Source organism: Anolis sagrei, chromosome 2 (genome assembly GCF_037176765.1).
Source record: "Anolis sagrei isolate rAnoSag1 chromosome 2, rAnoSag1.mat, whole genome shotgun sequence".
In the NCBI taxonomy this organism is placed as follows: Eukaryota; Metazoa; Chordata; class Lepidosauria; order Squamata; family Dactyloidae; genus Anolis; species Anolis sagrei.
The window spans coordinates 90,314,240-90,332,857 of NC_090022.1; the positions used below are offsets into that span (position 1 = coordinate 90,314,240).

General features: G+C 38.7%; 1 protein-coding gene across 1 annotated transcript in view; it reads right to left on the reverse strand.

The window, feature by feature from the left end:
* The window catches only part of TGFBI (transforming growth factor beta induced), a 60,915-nt gene that overhangs the window by 16,715 nt on the left and 25,582 nt on the right, over positions 1 to 18,618 (reverse strand). Inside the window, exons 3-11 of the mRNA XM_060765322.2 lie at positions 9,961 to 10,025; positions 8,216 to 8,373; positions 6,824 to 6,988; positions 5,439 to 5,585; positions 5,179 to 5,320; positions 2,999 to 3,211; positions 2,429 to 2,566; positions 1,675 to 1,811; positions 1,190 to 1,326 (exon numbers count right to left, since the gene is read on the reverse strand). Of these exons, the coding sequence (XP_060621305.2) occupies positions 1,190 to 1,326; positions 1,675 to 1,811; positions 2,429 to 2,566; positions 2,999 to 3,211; positions 5,179 to 5,320; positions 5,439 to 5,585; positions 6,824 to 6,988; positions 8,216 to 8,373; positions 9,961 to 10,025 (1,302 nt within the window). The remainder of the gene's footprint in view (positions 1 to 1,189; positions 1,327 to 1,674; positions 1,812 to 2,428; positions 2,567 to 2,998; positions 3,212 to 5,178; positions 5,321 to 5,438; positions 5,586 to 6,823; positions 6,989 to 8,215; positions 8,374 to 9,960; positions 10,026 to 18,618) is intronic.

The following is an 18,618-nucleotide window of genomic DNA, read 5'->3' on the forward strand; positions in this document are numbered from 1 at the left end:
GTTGAGAATTCCCCAAGAGAATCTGTCTGTCTGCTGTTATATGCTGATTGAGACCAACTTTTGCATTTGCAGTTCACCTATTGTTAAGAATGAACAAAAAGGTTCCAGCAGTTTGACTGTCCCACCTGTATAAGGTTCAGTTGAATTAACTGAAGACTCAGGAAGCAGTCTCACTCCTCATTGTTTACAATAAACTGTGGCCTCTAAACTTAATCGCTTCAATCTGCAAAATGTGATCAACATTGATGAATGTGCTTGGTATTTTATACAGACTCATTTCATAGAGTTTTCTTAGGCAATGAATACTCAGAGATTATGTTGCCTGATTTTTTCCCTCTAGAATAGAGCCTAGAGCACTTGCCATTTATTGAATATCTCCTATCCAAGTACTAACCTGAGCTGACCCTGCTTAGCATCCATAATCAGATGTATCTAATACTCTATTATCTTATAGTACTGGTTCAATGTGCTAATGACAAGCCAAAGATAATGATGTTAAGAGCCCTAGCCATGGCAGACCACATATTTTGTATGCAAACGTTCCCAGCTTCAATATTCTGACTGAAAATTAGAGAACACTTGCCACTCAGTATAAGAGCATTGAGTGAGATGGATAAGTAATCCCACACAGTATTAAGCAGCTTCCTATATCCCTTTTACACATCAAAAAGAAATGCTTAGAATTAGATTACTGGTTCCAAAATATTGGCTGATAGCCTCCATCAAACATGATGTCATCTCCCAATCTCTGATTCTGAAACTCAACTTAAAACTTAAAAGCTCATCAGCTGTCCAAAGCAACTGAGATTGTTACTCAATAGGCTGCTGCAGAAAGTTGTAAATAGCTCTGTTCTAACAGCAAGTGATATTGCAATGAGGGGCTGGTTATATCTTTCTGCAGGACCCTGCTCAGCAGCAACAGAGATATTCCTTAAAAGCCAGACAAGAGACTGTCTTTTAAGGTGGGCTTCATGGGCATCTGTAGTGGAGGCAATAATGACGCAATTATAAATGAGCATACAAAACAATTACTATGTCTTAAGTCTAACTCAGGACATCATAACTATAAAGATGTCAGCCACAGGTAAAAAAAATGAGGCACCAGTAATACTCTTTCTAAAGTCAAATTATTTCACTATCCACCCCACTCTACTGTTTCCTTGCTAACAGTAAGAAGTAAAAACAAGACCTGAAACGATCATCTGCCTTGAGTACGTCCATCACAGTTCCAATTGGGGGAGTCACCATCTTGTCAACAGCAAACAAGGTACCAAATCTCCCTCGCTTGTCATGGGCAGCAATGCAGGCATTTTCAATACAGAGATTCTACAAGAATAATTGCATTTTTTTAAAGTCCCAATTAAAAAATAATTGTTTACATGACAACAAATTCAGTCTACTGTCCCATTTATTTGCATACACTGCTCATTTATTTATTTATTTATTTATTTGCACACGCTGCTTATTTATTTATTTATTTATTTGCACACACTGCTAGATCGGGTGCTCATTTTAAAGATATTTCCCAATTTGCATGTAGATCTTTAAGGGGGAAAGGGCTGCACAAGGGAAAAAGGAAACCCCTTTTGCAAGGATTTCAAACTCAGCAGGAATGATATTTGAACTAATGAAATCATCAAAGAAACTGGAAGTTATCATTAAATGGAAACATACATTGCGGTATACAAATACTCTCAGCTCTTTGCCACTCAGAGTTTCCAGCTTCTGTCCATGGAAAAGGTACTTTGAGGAAAGCTGCTGTTTAATGATGTGATCCCGGAGTAAGTTCCGATCTGCAGAAGGAGTCCGACCTGCAGAACATATAAAATGAAACAAAATCAAGGTTCGTAAATGGACATCAGTTCAGTAAGATTGCCAGTTGGTTGCACTCCAGAATCCTGTTGGAAAGTATAGAAGTGCTAGCAATTGCTTTCCTTTTACTGTGGAAACAGTGTTTGTATGGAGCAAATTCAGTGTCAGCCACCTCTGAGGAGAAGCTTGTATAAACAGTGATGGAAAATTATGATTCATGTTGGTATTTGTCCTAATCCATCACTCTGATACTTTCCAGAACCAAAAATGACAGTAAAAGACTTTACATTTCCAAGACAATGCTCTCCCTAGTTACACCGTCCCAGCCTGCTGGAGACATTGCCTTAAACTTATTTCAAGAGATTTTTGTGCAGTACATGCCATTTCCTTTAGAGGCCATAGCTCTCCTCTCCTCCCAAATAAGTACTAGTGACTTGCAATTACCCCCAAAAGGGCAAAAAAAGAAAAAGACACATCAATTTAGACACTCTGCTATAAAAGTAGCAATAAGGTACAGTTATGTTGCTTTTTATCCTTTTAAGGGGTTTATTTTGAATAGTTTATAATACAATAATTCATACTTTAGATGACTTTATAGAAGAGATCCAGTTCTTACCTTTGTAGTATGAGTTAGTGGGCACCAAGAGGGTCAGTCGCTCATTTCCAGTGAGATGAGAACCAAGACCAGCTCGTTGAAAAAGTTCAATAGACGTTGAAACATCAGACTCCCTGCCCAACTCCAACAAATTTTTAACTTCAGTTTACAAAATGAAAGGAAAGAAAGAGAATCGGATTACTGCATAATTGTTATTTATTGTTTAACAGATTAATTCTCAATGCTTCTGAAACCAGAAGATGCAGCAAAACTGTCACCCAAAAATGACCAAATTCTGAATTTAAGCACTTCGCACATTCACCGTCTACATGCATTCAGGTAAATGCAGGAATTCAAACTGTGCTATTGTCTCTTGACATGAATGCAGTGTGCAGCACCCTGAGATCCCCAAGACTGAATACAAGGAATTCCAAATCTCCCTTCCCAAAGATAGAGGTTTGTGGGCTCTACCTATCCTATTCCCCATTTTCCATACATTTGAAGAAAACGACTCAATTCAGGGTGATTAAGGTATTGGCAAGTGCATATGACATGCCTCATTTTGAGAGAATAACAGAAGGAAAATTATACCTGAGTCTGGGATGAGCAATTCATTGACAAAGTGTATCACTCCATTGGTAGCCATGACATCCTTGTTAGCAATGATAGGTCTCCCATTGAGGGTCAGTTCATCCCCATTACAGCCAATTTCCAACATGTTGCCTTCTAATGTTTCCATAGATAAACCGGCAATAATAGCTTCAGCACACATGGCTGATTTCAAGATGTGATTGCTCAACAGGTCTACATGGAAATAAAACACAGGAAGCCATTTTCAAGCAGCTTGGTAGTTACTACTTCGCACAGGAACACATTGACACAGAAGATGTTCATGGCTTGCATGAGCCCATGAAGTGTAGACAGCTGGACATTAGAGGGTCAAGTCACTACTGATCTTCTGATCCTTTCCTTACAATGTCATTAGGTAATGAGAAAATCTAGTACTCTTTAGGTATGTGCAAAGTCTTCCTTATTGATTCCAAAACACAGATTTACACACACACACAAATTGCACTTCATCAGAAACTATGGCTGGAATACTCATTTGTGAAAGCAAGCACATCTTTTTCAGAAAAACGAGATTACTTTTCTAAGCTTATTGCAGGCACTTGCCAGAATGGAACACTGCCTCTCATCTGAAAACTTGGACATCCACAATAATTGTAACTTTTTTACAATCTAAAAGCAAATGTATATTTTAAAAACCTTATTGCCTTTGTTGAAGTTGTAGACATCAGAACAGAGTTTAGAAAATTACTTTTCAAACTACAGCCAGTACAGGCTGGAGAACTCTCTAAATTTAAGTCCAAAAGATGACCAGGCTGGTGACTTTTTAGTATTGCATATGAAGTGCTGATCAACTTGCTCATTTAGTTCCTCATGAAAATTGCTGACCAGCTTGCTTGCTATTGCTCATTCAATGGCTCTCGATGCATCCGTTTTTGCTTTCTGACTAATGACTTAGTGCTGGTGCAGCATCTTTCATGGCTCTGTGTTCTTGCCACCAAGCAAAAAGTCTCCCTTCAAGTAAATTTGCAGGAAAGGTCATGCCCACTGCACTTTTGCAATCAAGCATACCATAATGGGGACCAGGGCCTCTCTTCCATTTTGCTGTCTTCTGCCCTTAAAGAACCTTAAGGAGAGAATTTAGAGAGAGAGAAACTAACGTGGCTGCCTTTCTTATCTCTAATGGAAGGGATATGCACAGTTTTACAGTACTTTAATTATCACAATCCATCATGAGATTTGTAGTTTGGTGAGGTACTTAGAAGGTACCCCAAGAAAAGAGGCATCACTTTAATTATTGAAATCTGTAGTATGAGTATTCTACTTTGAAAAGTGATATAAGCAAGAAAAATAATGCTGTAATAGAACTAGATTAATGCCTAACCAAAAATTCAAAGTACAGTAAGACCCCCTCCCCTAAGCACAGAACCCATATCCACAGTTTTGTTTACAAGCACCCAGGAAAAATAGCCTCTCTAGGCATTTTCTAGATCTTCCAACACAACTCTATGATATGCTAAGTCTGGAAGTGGGGTAATTTAATGGTGTTCAGTTATATCTGCAGTTTCATGTAACTGTGGTTCCAGCTGGGAACATATTTCCTATGGATACAGAGTTTTTATTGTACTACAAAAAAAAAACCCTCCATTATTCCTTAGGTTTGTATCATTAGTAAGTAAAGTGGCATGAAGCAGATATAGGTTTGTAGTGCTGAGAGGGCCAAATTTCTACAACTTTTTACCATCTCTTTCAGAGTCTGAAAACTAAACCCAACTTCAAAGAAGTTATTGGAAGTCACAGTCCTGTGGTAGATGGGGCAAAAGGACAGAACCAATCTGTTCATAATACCCAGATACTACACAGCATATCATGGCCAGGGTTCCCAGAACTGTTTTTAAAGGGGGGGGGGGGGGGTGGCGGCTAGTAGGCAGGTTATTGTGAATATTGCAATTAACAAGGTGACTACTATGATGGCAATAACAAACTAATAAATGAAATATTGTTTAGAGCACAAAAGTGATATACAGGGAAAAAGAGAAAATATGCAAGGGCTATGACGTGATGGAAAGATGGTTATAAACACTCATAACAAGCAACTGCTCAGTGAACCCATTTACAGAAGAGGGCTTCAGCCCACCCCAGCCTAGCCTTTGAAAGGATTCAGACACTGTCCTCCACCTTGAGCCCTGGTGATGAGAGTTTACCTTTTAAAGCTTCTGGGTCTCTCAGGATCCTGTTTAAAGTTTCTTGTGGGATCTTCTCAAAGGCTTCATTGGTTGGAGCTAACAATGTATACTGGCCTTCTTTTTCTAAAAGGCTGTTCAGACCAGCCGCTGTCACAGCAGTCTTGAAAGAAATGCAAAACAAATTAGCAAATTGGAAAGACCTCTGTGATACGACAAATTAAGTAGATCTCCAGGAAACTGATCCCAACTTAAGCTGACATCAGAAAATATGGACTTACCAAAAGGGTTTCTAGATCTTCTTCAACCTCAACTATCTGCAGGATATTATTTGTTGTTGTAGAAATGACTTTGTCAATGAGATGGACAACACCATTGGTGGCATGATGGTCAGCCTTCAATAACCTAGCACAGTTCACTGTTACAATCTGGAGAAAACAAAAATCAGCAACATGGATTGTAGGCATGAAAAATGTTGACATAACAATATGGTGCTTGTTTGTTTGAAGAACTACAGTTTATTAGAGGCCTCAGTGTACAGATATAGGTTGAGTCCTTAAGACTTCATTTCAAAGAGTTCCACTGACTTGAGAGTGTGCTGTCACACGCTGGGCCTGAATTAATGTCTGTGTACAGGACAGCTCTCTGTATGCCCAATGGGACGCCAAGGTGCCTCAGCTGAAGGGCCCTTTAGATTTCCCAACACAAAGTTCTATTGAGGCTCAAGATACATTCAACAAAGTTCTTTATTTGGGCTTAAATCTTCAAACAAATTAATTAAACACTTTATAACCTTGGAAAACCGGTAGTTCCTCAATCTGCCAACAAGGGGCAGGCAACTCGTGGTAAACTGTTTCTTTCTTCCTTAGGGAAATCCTTTGACCCCTCCCTGGGCAATCTCTCTTTACCTTGCTGGCATGAGGCCCCTACTCCCAGCTCCAAGCTGCTTTACGGATAGCCCAAGTGGTCCCTTACCAAGCAAGGTTCCTGTAGATCTGCCAAGCTGAAAGGTGCCCTTTAGTTTCTCCACGAAGGCTGTAGGAACTATTTAGTTCCCAGCAGAGCTGTGGAACTATTTCTTTAACCCCCAGCAAAAGCTGTGGAACCTTTCCTTTTTCCCCCAGCAGAGCTGTGAGAAGAGAAGCTTTTGTGCAGGTGGGAAAGAGAATCCCACACGTCCTTCTGTTAGGCTTCCAACAGTGAGACTGAAGTCCTCCTTTCCCTCCAAAACCCTGGGAAAAGGGGCAGGTCTAAAGATTCTAATGATGATTGACAAGTTGTTGACCCTATGATTGCAACCTGAGGGAAGCTACCTTATTGCAAAATGCATGGCTTAAATAGATTCATGCAAACTAGCAGTGCAAGAAAAGGAATTCAAATCTCTTGGCACTGCTGTGCCAGCACAGAGAGCCTCATCACCAGTTTTAATACATAAATAAACAAAGTGCTTGATGGATTTGTTTTTGTAAAGAATATCACTGATAAGCAGATCACCTTTTGTACTAAAAAACAACTTAATACGAAATACAAGTATACTAAATGTTACAAAAGTTGGGTGATCAAATTATTCAGTGCTGTTTCTTCACATACCACAGTGCTATATTCATCCAGACATTGACAGAGTTGCAGTCCAACACTGAATGGACCACATGTTCCAGATACTCACTCCATTTGGATAATGGTGGATCTGGATATCGATATTCTGGTACATCGAAGGGAGAGATGTTCCATGCTTCAACTCATCAGTTAAGACTCGCTTATTCACCATGTGGTAGCGAAGAGCATTCAGCAGCTCAATATTTACATTACTCACCAACGAATCTAACATTTCCTAAGAAGAAGAAATCTAATTCGTTACTCAGTTCTACTCAGTTCATTTTCCCAGTTCAAATGCAGTTGATTCTGCCAGCCACAGCATGAAAGGAAGAGAGAAATCAGCCTCTACCTAGATATCCCTCTTTAGTGGGAATTGAGGCTACAGTGAATATACAACTCCTTTGTTGCAACAGCTTCACCGGCTACTGGTCTATTTCTAGGCTCAGTTCAAATGCTGGTTATGACCTTTAAAGATTGTATGGCCCAGACTATCTGAAGAACTGTATCTTCCAATCTGGGCTTGACTGTACTCTCAAGATCTTCAAGGGAGGTTATGCTCTCAAGCTCAATACCTTCTTAGGCACATTTGAAGGCAACAGTTAAGAGAGACTTCACTGCAGCTACATTTAGACTTTGAAACTTCCTCCCTAGGATGCCTAAGATGGCTGTCTTTTTATTGTTGGGGGATACCTTTCTATTCAAGTAGGCATATGGAAATTACGCATATGTGTGTGTGCACATATGTGTGGTCAGATAGTCTGGATCGTACAAAGCTTTAAAGGTCATAACCAGCATTTGAACCATGCCTGGAAACAGACCAATAGAAGCTACAGGGGTGTTTTGAATGGATTGGGAGGAGTCAGCCTTCTGTGGTGTGATGAGTCAAAGTGCAGTATTTTCAAATCATAGGAATCATAATAATCAGGTGTGATCAGGAGAGCATGCATCCTGTCTCAATACAGTATGCATCCAGTCCATAAAAAATATGGGATGCACATTGATACAAACAGATTATAACCCAATGTCCTAGGTCAGGAGTGAAAAATCTTCAACATTTCAATGTTTGTACCTCAACTCCCAGAAAATCCAGCTAGCATGAGCAACAACAGGAAATTATGGAAGCTGTAGTTTAAAACATCCGAGGGACAAAAGATATTTTCCCCTGTCCTGGATAATAGGGATTGTGCCTTCCCGAGCAAGTAACTGTATTAATGAAAGGGACAGATCCATTTGCATAGATCCTGTGACAATAGTGTTCCACTATGCATTTTGTCATAGCAAGAAGTGTTCAGATGCTCTTATTTTAACTTACAATGGTGCCATTCAATGTTTTGCAAAAAAAAAAAAGATTTAGTTGCACCTTATTATGCACTTCCCACTGTGTAGCTAAGTACTCCTATTTTTCATTATCTCCTCCCCAGCCCATTTATGTTAGGAGAAATGAATCATTGTTTGTTCTTACAGCAGGCAATGATGCCCAGGCCTCATTGGTTGGGGCAAAGATTGTGTAGCTCCCGGGGCTTGTGATTTCAGCACTCAGGTTAGAGCTGGCAGAATAGAGTTGAGTGGTAGTGGCTCCAACAATTCCAAGGGTCTCATAAAGGTTTGAAAGTGGCAATGCTGTTAAAAACAACAACAATGTTACATTTAGTTCACTTTGACAAGGTAAGAGCAGCACCATGGTAACAACACTACTATTCCGGATGAGGATGATGAATGCTGGATCAAGCTGTTGGGTCCAGGTTTGCATAGATCCAGATTTGTACTCATGTATAGAGTCAATGGAACTAGTCATCCTTAAGTAAATCTCATTGGTTTCTGTGATTTATCCATGACCATAATTAAATCTGAGTCCAAAACAAAAGAATTAATTCCAAGTTTTAAAACACCAACCTTCATAGCAAACCTCAAATGATGCTTTAGGTACCATTCATAGGTTCTGAATATGTATATGTAAGTCATATGTTCAGTATCTAGAATTCAATTAAAATTCAGAGTCTAAGCATGAAAAAGATGTGATGAAATGGAAAAACAACAGAACTGAGGAGCCCTTTCAGTATCCACCATCTTCCATCTGTGCCAGCCTGTCCACCCTAGCAATTATTTTCTGTCAGTTGCTAAGTGAGTAACTTTCTGAGGACTGAGAGAAACTGTCCTCAGAAAGCAAATTATCACCATTGGTTTTGGAAATAAGGAACAGGACACCATATTATTCCACGCATTAGCATCCAGATTGCCCTCAGCATCTGTGACATATATGATAAAAAGCAAGCCAAACAAAAATAGAATAATTACATGGGAGACCAATTACAGGAATAGAACAATACTGCACATGCAGGGAAGGCAAAGCTAAGCTTATTTATGAACAGCCAATTTATTAAAGGTTTATTCATGTCATGTGGGACTTAGGAATAGTCCTTAAAGAAAAGAGGAGTATGGAGGAGAGGAATTTGTCCCAGATAGAACTGAAAACAAAACAGGAATTTAGAAAAGGGAGAAAAACTGTGAAGATTGCATTAAATATATTTTCAGAGAACAAAGTGAACAACTGCATTGCTGGATAACCAGAAGCATTCTTTTAGAAACAAGAGGACTTCACTGTAATTGATCTACCAAGTGCTTTCTGGATATACATGAGCAAGCCCAGTCCAGCCTAGTAGCTTTCTTCACTGGTGAATAGTGTTTAAAATAATGTTACCTTTGAACCTAGAAATATATTTATCCATGACTCAAATAAGCAAAGACAGAAAATAAATTATGGCTCTTTGTGATAAGACTACTTTAACATATGGCCAAACTATTTGACAGCTTGCTTGTGGGAAGAGGTACCAAAAAAGTTGCATGCTCTGAGACATACGGACACCCCTCACAATGACCAGAAGTAGGAGGTGTTTTGCTCTATGATACTTTTGAGATGTTAGCAGGATGCAATGTGAATAAAAAAAAAACAACTACTCTTTGTATATATGAGGACATACTTGTGTTTCAAGTTACTAAATGTATTTTGTACTTCCCAAACATTATCTTTAAAATCAAGTGTGACTGCCACTTTTCATATCAAAGTGTCTAAGGTCTATAAGTGAGGAAGACCTTTCCCCCTCTTCAGTGAAAGCTACCTAAGAGGTTTGTTGGCTGAATCTCTAAACAGACACCCCATATATAAACTATTCCAACTTTATGCAGGATTTTACTTTGTGCTTTATTTACCAGCTGGGCAGCCTTTCTCTCCAGGAACTTCTTCATATCCTGGACAGCATTCATAGGCAATCACTCTGCAGTGAGAAAGAAACACAGTACATTAGATGAAAAAACTAACTGGTATTCAATTGATATCTATTTCAACTGATATGGGGAATGCCAAATTTAGTCAATTCCAATGATACCGTGTGTCCCCAACCTGGAAGTTCTCGAGAAATTCTGGCAGCTATTACTCCTAACTATTGGCCATGGAACTAACACAACTAGGCTAGAGAAGGCTGAATTAGGCAACTGAATAAAATGTTCAGAAATACATATAAGACTATAGCTTGAAGTAGCTATAAAATGCCTTCAATGAAGTCTGGAATCAGAGACCCTTTTACTGACATGCAAGCTTTTCATATGAAGGAAACTTGGAGGATGGGGTAACATCCAAGCATGTAATTCACCTGTCTAATGCACCTTCTATGTTGCCATATAAAATCCAGATTATGTGCTTTGAACTGGATTATATGGCAGTGTGGACTCATATAATGAGTTCAAAGCAGATAATAGGATTGTCTGCATTGATAATCTAGATTGAATAGCAGTGTAGAAGGGACCTACGTGATACTTCACAATTATTTATTATTTATTAACTACATTTCTATACCGCTTTTCTCACCCCTGGGGGGACTCAAAGCGGTTTACAACATAATAAATGGCAAATTCAATGCCTCACATATATATAAAAATATCACGTATCTAAATCAATAACCTATAATTGTAGATAAAAACCATTAAAACTATAAAAAAACATCAAACATAGACATAAGCATGAAACATATTATTGCTGCAATTAACAAAGTAGACCCCATCTCCATGTATGATGGAGTCAAGATACTACAATTCACTGCATTTAACTGGAATTCATACACAGGCCTAAACTGAAATTGTGACTGAACTAACTGAGCATCACTGAATTAATGGGAATTTGGTAAAATTTAGGTAAGTTCCATTGATTCAGTGGGTCTATTTCAACTGGGTTCAACTACAGATTTCAGCCATAGACTTTGGATATTTTCACTTAAGATGTGACCTGCATGCTTGCCTAGTATCCCACAAGGTTCCCACAAGGCACGTTTCTTATGTGCAAATGTATTTAAGGATATAACTTGCAAGAAGAAGTTCTCATTTGTGAAGGAAGTACTTGCTTACATACAATCATTGCCATGGCAGGATTTGAAAAGAGGCCTCCCCAATCACAGTAATAACATATACAGACAGTCCCCAAGTTACGACCAAGGTAGGTTCTGTAGGTTTACTCTTAAGTTGAATTTGTATGTAAGTCAGAACAGGTACATTTTTAAGTGTAACTCCAGCCAAATAGATACATTTTTTAGCTCTGGGTAGCATAGGGAAAAGTTAACCCCCCACCCCTCATGGCATTTGTTTTGCCCCTGTTCAGAAGATTTCGTTTCACTTTCTTGGATTTTGAAAAATTTGGTTTGTTGTGTGAAACAGGGATTGGTGAGAAAGATTAAGTGGCAACACCTTTCCCCCATGATAACTTTTTCAGTAGTGAAGTTCCCTTCCTGGGGGTTTATTTATTTCATTTCCTGTTGTTCCACCCCCGTTCTTAACTAAGGGTCATTTGTAAATCAGATGTTTGGAATTCAGGGACTCTCTGTAGTAAGTTAAAGCATGGATTTCCAATTTGCACATTATTTCCTCTCCAAAATAATAGGAAAGCACCACCTTTTATGAACAGAAAAAAATCAGTAGTATAGTCACTAGTGTATATTGATCCTTGGTCTGAACAAAGAAACTGAAACATTCAACTTTAAACAAAGCCTGCCATAATCGCAATGAAGTTACAGATGTGGAAAGAATCAACCCAGTCACTTGCTCTATTGTATAAAGAATGCCTATAGCACAGTGGTTCTCAACCTGGGGTCCCCAGATGTTTTTGGCCTTCAACTCCCAGAAATCCTAATAGCTGGAAAACTGGTTGGGATTTCTGGGAGTTGTAGACCAAAAACATCTGGGGACCCCAGGCTGAGAACCACTGCCATATTCAGAGACTGCAGTGCTAGTTCGCATTGCACAAGAATACATGTAGCAGGAAACTACAAAATGTTGTTGTGCTTTTTAATTGTTGTTTATTTATATAGTACCATCAATGTTAATGGCACTTTACAAATAAAATAACAATAATATACTATATACACAATAAATTGTGTAAACCCAATGAGAGATATGAAAGCCCAGAAGAAAACCAGAAAAAGTCTGAGGAAATTCATTTTTTCCTCATTATTTTCTGGAGCTTCTTTTTTCAAAAATAAAATTGGTATTGCCTTTGCTTGTCCAATTGAAAATAACAAGGTTCACTATTCTCTATAGTTTCACATATCCAAGTGATGCCTGGGAATGTATCCCCTGTGGATATCAGGGTCAAACTGTATATTTAACATTGAAAAACCTGCATTGTTTGCCTGGTAGCGTTGCTGAGCATTTTGTTGTTGAATCATAAAGGTCTAAGAACTGTAAGACCAACACATGCCCTGTTATCTTAAAGAGAAGCCTTACTGGCTTGTTCTATATCCAACTGAATACTGCTGGGTTGCATGGCCAAGGTCTGACAGTTCAATGATGGTACCCACCCTTTGACACACTTTCCCTCCAAAGACTCCAAGTGGCAGACCTTTCTTCAGATGATGACGACAATAATTCCTTTTTTATATTATTGTTAGTATTGAAGTACTGTTTTATGTTTTTAAAGGGCATTACAACTATGTTACATTTATTTTTAGATCAGACTAGATCTGAATTTTTAATGTAAACTATTTAGAGGGTTTTATTACATCACACAATACATAAATACTGTAAAGTCATAAGGACCATCACACAACTTTCAGAAATACAGCTGCTTTATGCCAGAACTGTCTGTATTTTCAGGCCTACCCAAGACTTTGTTTGGTGCTGAACATAGACAAATGTTACTGCTACAAGATAAGCTTCATTGGTGGTAAATGATGCAGCAGATGGTAACAGCTGAGAAGCATTCCATCCCTTTGGCTGATGGAGTGCAGCATTCCCCTCACAGCCAGTGGTAGAACTAAACAACTAATTCTACCCAGACTAAAAGATGCAAATTCATCAATGCTAATTTATCAGGGCATATTTGTTTATTACCCTTAAGAATTTGTTTGTGAAGTTGTTCAGAAGAAGAAAAGCCATGCAGGACAACAAAATCCCTTCTGTTAGAGATACATAAACACATGGGCTATAATGGTACCATGCAATCACAGGAGGAATTAAGTCTGTATCTTGCCCACACTGGTAGCCAAGATAAGGATAGGAAGATGTCAGCACAATACAACTAAAAATATGAACTGAACTAAACATGGCAATCAAACCACTTTGAGTCCCCTTAGGGGTGAGAAAAGCGGTATACAAATACTGTACATAATTATGTCTAGTCATTTATGGGCCAGGCTAGCACAGCGGGTTAAACTGCCTGCTATAAAAGATCCTGCCGACTGGAAGATTGGCAGTTCAAGCCCGGATCAGGGTGAGCTCCCGCTGTCAGCCCAGCTTCTGCTCACCTAGCCATTCAAAAACTACAATGTAAGTAGATAAATAGAGATTACTTTGGCGGGGGGTGGGGGGGAGGATAAAAGCTGCCCTGAAAAATAACATGCCAGCAAAAATCCAACCAGGAAAGGCATCCATGGACAACAGGCCCCTCGGCATGGTAAAAGAAACAACTCATCCCCTTACCCAAGTCGAGCACAGATAGATACTGAAGATGAAAAGAAGAAACCCTTGCCTTTGTTTGTGTACTGTCTCTTTGTCAATTGTATAATGGCACTGAATGTTTGCCATATATGTACCTGTAATCCGCTCTGAATTCCCTCAAGGAGATAGAGTGGAATAATTATAGTTTGTATTAAATGGAGATATTGTAGAATTCAATATTCAAATGCACTCTTACCATACCTTACCTTACCATGGAGTAATCTTCCTGAATACAGTGGGACTTATATTACTTCTGATGTTCTTAAACTGATTTGAAGCTGTGGACTTTGGGGCTTCAAGTATTTTTCTAAAAAAACCCCAATAGTTCTCTAGAACTTTGTTTAGCAGTATTACAAGGAATCTCTTGATAAAAAATGGGAATGTTTGGTAACAGTCTTTTGTGTCTAGCACTGTGTTTTGTTAGTAGACTAAGCTATTTTGGGAATTGCTGGGCTTGTACACCACATTTAATCACTGTTTGAATAACACGCTAATTCCATTTTGTTTATTATCTTAACAAAACCAACTTGATGTTTTCTCTCAGAAGTCACCAGTACTGGAATAATGCTTCTCTCCTTGAGCAACTCTTTTTCGTTTCCTTGGATCACACAGTCATAAAGCTTTCAGCCTACAACATTGCAATAGATGGCTTTATACTTCCTACCTATTTAAATGCACCCAGGGGACATCTCAGCTCTGTAATGAGCAGTTTGATCAGTAAAACAGCAAATACACCTTTATGAGATAATGCAACCAGCTAAGCCACTTAGTAGCTCTGTTCTAAGGCTTTAGTCAATTGCATAATACTAATGAACTGTTCTATACATTTAACAGCTGATGGTTTGTCCTTTCTCTGCCTCTGAATACTGTTAAGTCATTCAAGCAGGGGACCAATTAATACTGCAAATACAGATCACTATTTTAAAAAGAAACTTCCATTTTATATGTGCTCACATGTGTGTATGTGTGTGTGTGTATAAAAAATAAAGTGCAAGCAAATGAATTATGCTTTCTTTTTAATAAAAAAAAACCAAGCTCAAACTTTCCTCATGTTTGTTTTAATTCTAGCTTTCTGGTTTTTGGAATACAACAAAGCTATCATTTCTGCATCAAAATTATAAAAATTGTCTTGTAAGCAACTGTTGTCAAAATTGGGCAGCAGTGATACAAAGAAATGTGTGTGTCCGTGTATGTGGAGGGGTTGGGAGAGGCTACCCAAACTATGTGGCATGTCATGATTTGGACCAGTAAATCAGCAAGGGAAACACTCTGGGATGAAACAAAATCCTTCAAGGTAATTAGGAGTTAGTATGTGAAACAAATACCTGCACGTCAGCTAGGGAAGCAAATAAATTTCATGTCACAGTTTCCAAGAAAAATTACACAGGAAAACGCAGACTGATTGTCTAGACATTATATATTCCACGTGGGAAAACGTTTGCCTAAAGCAAATTGCTTTCTTTGACTCCTGGAGATCTCAACACCCGCAGCAGTATACTTTTCAGTCTGCGTTACTCTACTTTCTCATTAAGAAACACAAATGCTCACTTGTATTCCCTAATTGTACTTCTGGGCCACAAAACACACACACACACACACATGATAGACAGATAGACATAGAAACTCATACAAAAATTGAATATTCTTTCTCACAGTCTAGCCAACATTTTAGTTCAAAACTGGAATTAAACATGAAGAGATGATTAAAGGCAAGTCCACCCAACATTTAGCATGAAGAATTCTCAAGATATGACTCTCAAAGGCTTATTTATAGAGAGATGGGAAGTTAATGAACTGCAACTAACAAGCCAGAAACCTTATGTATACAAAACTCGGTATGGTAGTCTAAACTCTCCAGTGAATGAGTCTGACCGGGTGAGAGAAGCTACAGAATTGAGCTGTACTGCAGATTTGCTTATAAGAAGTTCAAGGAAAAAATGTTAAGTACAAAAGAAGTACTTTTTCCGATGTATGCATCACAGATATTTTACATAGACAACTAACACTTACGAAGGTTATTAATTAATTAATTAATTAATTAATTGTTTTAGAACATTTATATCCTGTCCTATTCTCGACCTCCAAAGAGGAACTCAGGGCAGCTATACAAAGCCATTGCTTTCATCTAAGCAAATAAATCTTTCTCAAAACAAATAAGGCTAGGGTTATGAAAAGTCTTGTCAGACATGAGCATCACAGGCATGGAACAAATGTTTCAAAGCACCTTTTATGACTTCTGATTGGCTTTCCACACACTGCATACTTAACATCAACAATTATTTTGGCTGCAAGCACTGTGACATAATGTGAGTGCAATTAACTGGCAGATCTTCCAGCAAATTGTGCCCTTAAATTTGGTCCATGACAATGCAGCAGAGCTGAAGTTACACATTTGTTCATAAGAAAAAGAAGAGGAAACTTTTCAAATAGTATGGAATAGTGATAGTAGCATTAGAAGTCTCTTTCAAACTCCTGCAGAGCAGGAGCAACAGCAGCTTGGAAGAATAAAGAAGATGCTTCTCTCCACTTAAACATGTCAACATTACCTAGATATAAACTTGAACCAGCTCTTTATTCATTCTAGACATTCCTAATTCAAGCTCAGATTAGTATGGGCTTTGAGGAGGATTTATTGTAGACTACACATTGTCTTAGCTCAGACTAGTTCTCTTCTGTGCCAGTTTCCTGGATCACATTGAAATTGGGTTCCATACTGTGTGCATGTGTTTGTATGTGTGTTGTTTTGTTTTTGAGAAAAGAGGACAGTTTCAAAAGCATAAAGACTACAGTCTTATCAACCCTGATTCTCTTCCTGGCCTAAGTTCCTGCTTCTCCTCTCAGACTGATGTACTACTCATTAAGTTGTGATGTAACAACCTTTGGAATCCCACCAGGATCTCATTTTAATATAGATAAAATAGAGCTTAAAGCTGTATCTTCTATTTTTCCCTGACACTACTTTTGCTAGCTGTTTCATATTGGTCAGGCAATTTCTCCCAGACTATATTTCCAAACAAAGATTCAGAAAAAGAATCATATTTTGCAGAGCATAATACACCCCAGTAAAAATGTTCATAACATGCCCAAGAATAGGAATAGTGATACTCTGTCACTCTTGAGCCTCCACCGACACCTCCTCTATTCTCTTCCCTAGTTAGGAAAGTTTAGCCAGGCATGGGCGAACCCAGGCCCACAGCTCTTTGAGGTCTCAGGTCCACCCCCATTTCAGCATGCGGAAGGTGTGGCTCACATCCTCAGGATGAGAAGGGCTGAGCCAGAAACATGCCACTGGCAAGAATCCTCCCCAGGGGCAGAGCCCCATCACCAGATCCAATTGCTTCCCCAGGAGTTGTCCATTTTTGAGTTGGAGGGTATATAGGGATGCTGGAGAGAAGCACAATTAGCACATTGAGCATTGCAGTTTTGTTATTAAAAGACAGATGAACAAAGAACAAGAAGAAACACAAAGCAAAGTTAAGTAGACAGAAGCAAGATTTCTACTTTTCTTTCAAATCTATATAAACAAAAATGTAATGTTTGTTTGTGGGATTAACAGAACTCAAAAACCACTAGGCGAATGGACACCAAAACCCAATGTATGTCCTTCACTCAAAAAAATGGATATTGTGATTTGGGAGTTGTAACTGCTGGGATTTATAATTCACCTACAATTACCCTACAGGTGATGGAATTGAACCAAACTTGGCACACAGAACTCCCACAATCAACAGAAAATACTGGAAGGGTTTGGTGGGCATTGACCTTGAGTTTTGGAGTTGTAGTTCACCTACATCCAGACAGCACTGTGGACTCAAACAATGATGGATCTGGACCAAACTTGGCAGGAATACTCCATATGACCAAATGTGAACACAGATGGAGTGTGTGTGTGTGTGGGGGGGGGGGGGGGACCTTGACATTTGGGAGCTGTAGTTACTGGGATTTATAGTTCACCTATAATCAAAGAGCACTCTGAACCCCACCAAGGATAGAATTGGGCTAAACCTCCCACACAGAACACACTCAATCAACAGAAAATACTGCATTTTCTGGTGGTCTTTGGAGACCCTTCTGACAACCCCTCATGATAGAAGTTCAAGGTGCCACAAATGGAATGTGGTATGTTTCAAATTACCCCATTAAGCAAAGCAACTGGTGCTATTTGACAACAACTTGTCAAATATGATTTTCCCCCATCCATTAAGCAAGTTGGGAAAATGTACACATTGCCTTACACTACAACTGTATGCCTTTTCTTCTTTTTATGCAAGTAGCAAAAGGCAGATGGATGTGATTATGATCCATGAAGACCTGCATGCACTCTCCATGCTTGAAATATTTTTAAAACAGCTAATGTTGAAACTTTCCAACAATGGGAGAAGCTGTAAACAGATTTTGCTCTCATCGGCTTTTACATTTTTCCTCCAGCAATGAAAGTCCTGAGATTGGTTCCTAACGGGGCATTTGACATATTTTTTTCACAATTTACAGTCAAGAAGTTGCACAAACCACTAGTATAGTCTAGTTGGCAGAACTGCATTCTGTGCTTATGACTAGAGGTATTTATGTCTCATAAGTTCATACCAAGGGCATTTATCTTGTGTTCACTAATGTCTACTAGCCAATGTATCCCACTTTCTAAGGCATGTAATGTAAGCAAAAAATCTTTCTGAGCATACTTAGATTTGAAGTCAGGACAACAGACATTAGAAGGTATGAGTAAAGTCTCTGCTTTTGTTGGTCATATTGCTTCCCTTCTTCCAGTGACATTTAGAAGCCAAAGTTAACTTGCAGTTCATTTCTGAGGGAATTTAAAATTAACATGAACAACCTGCCAAATCAAATTCATGAGGTTTGGAGTAATACATTCCACATGTTTTGATTTGA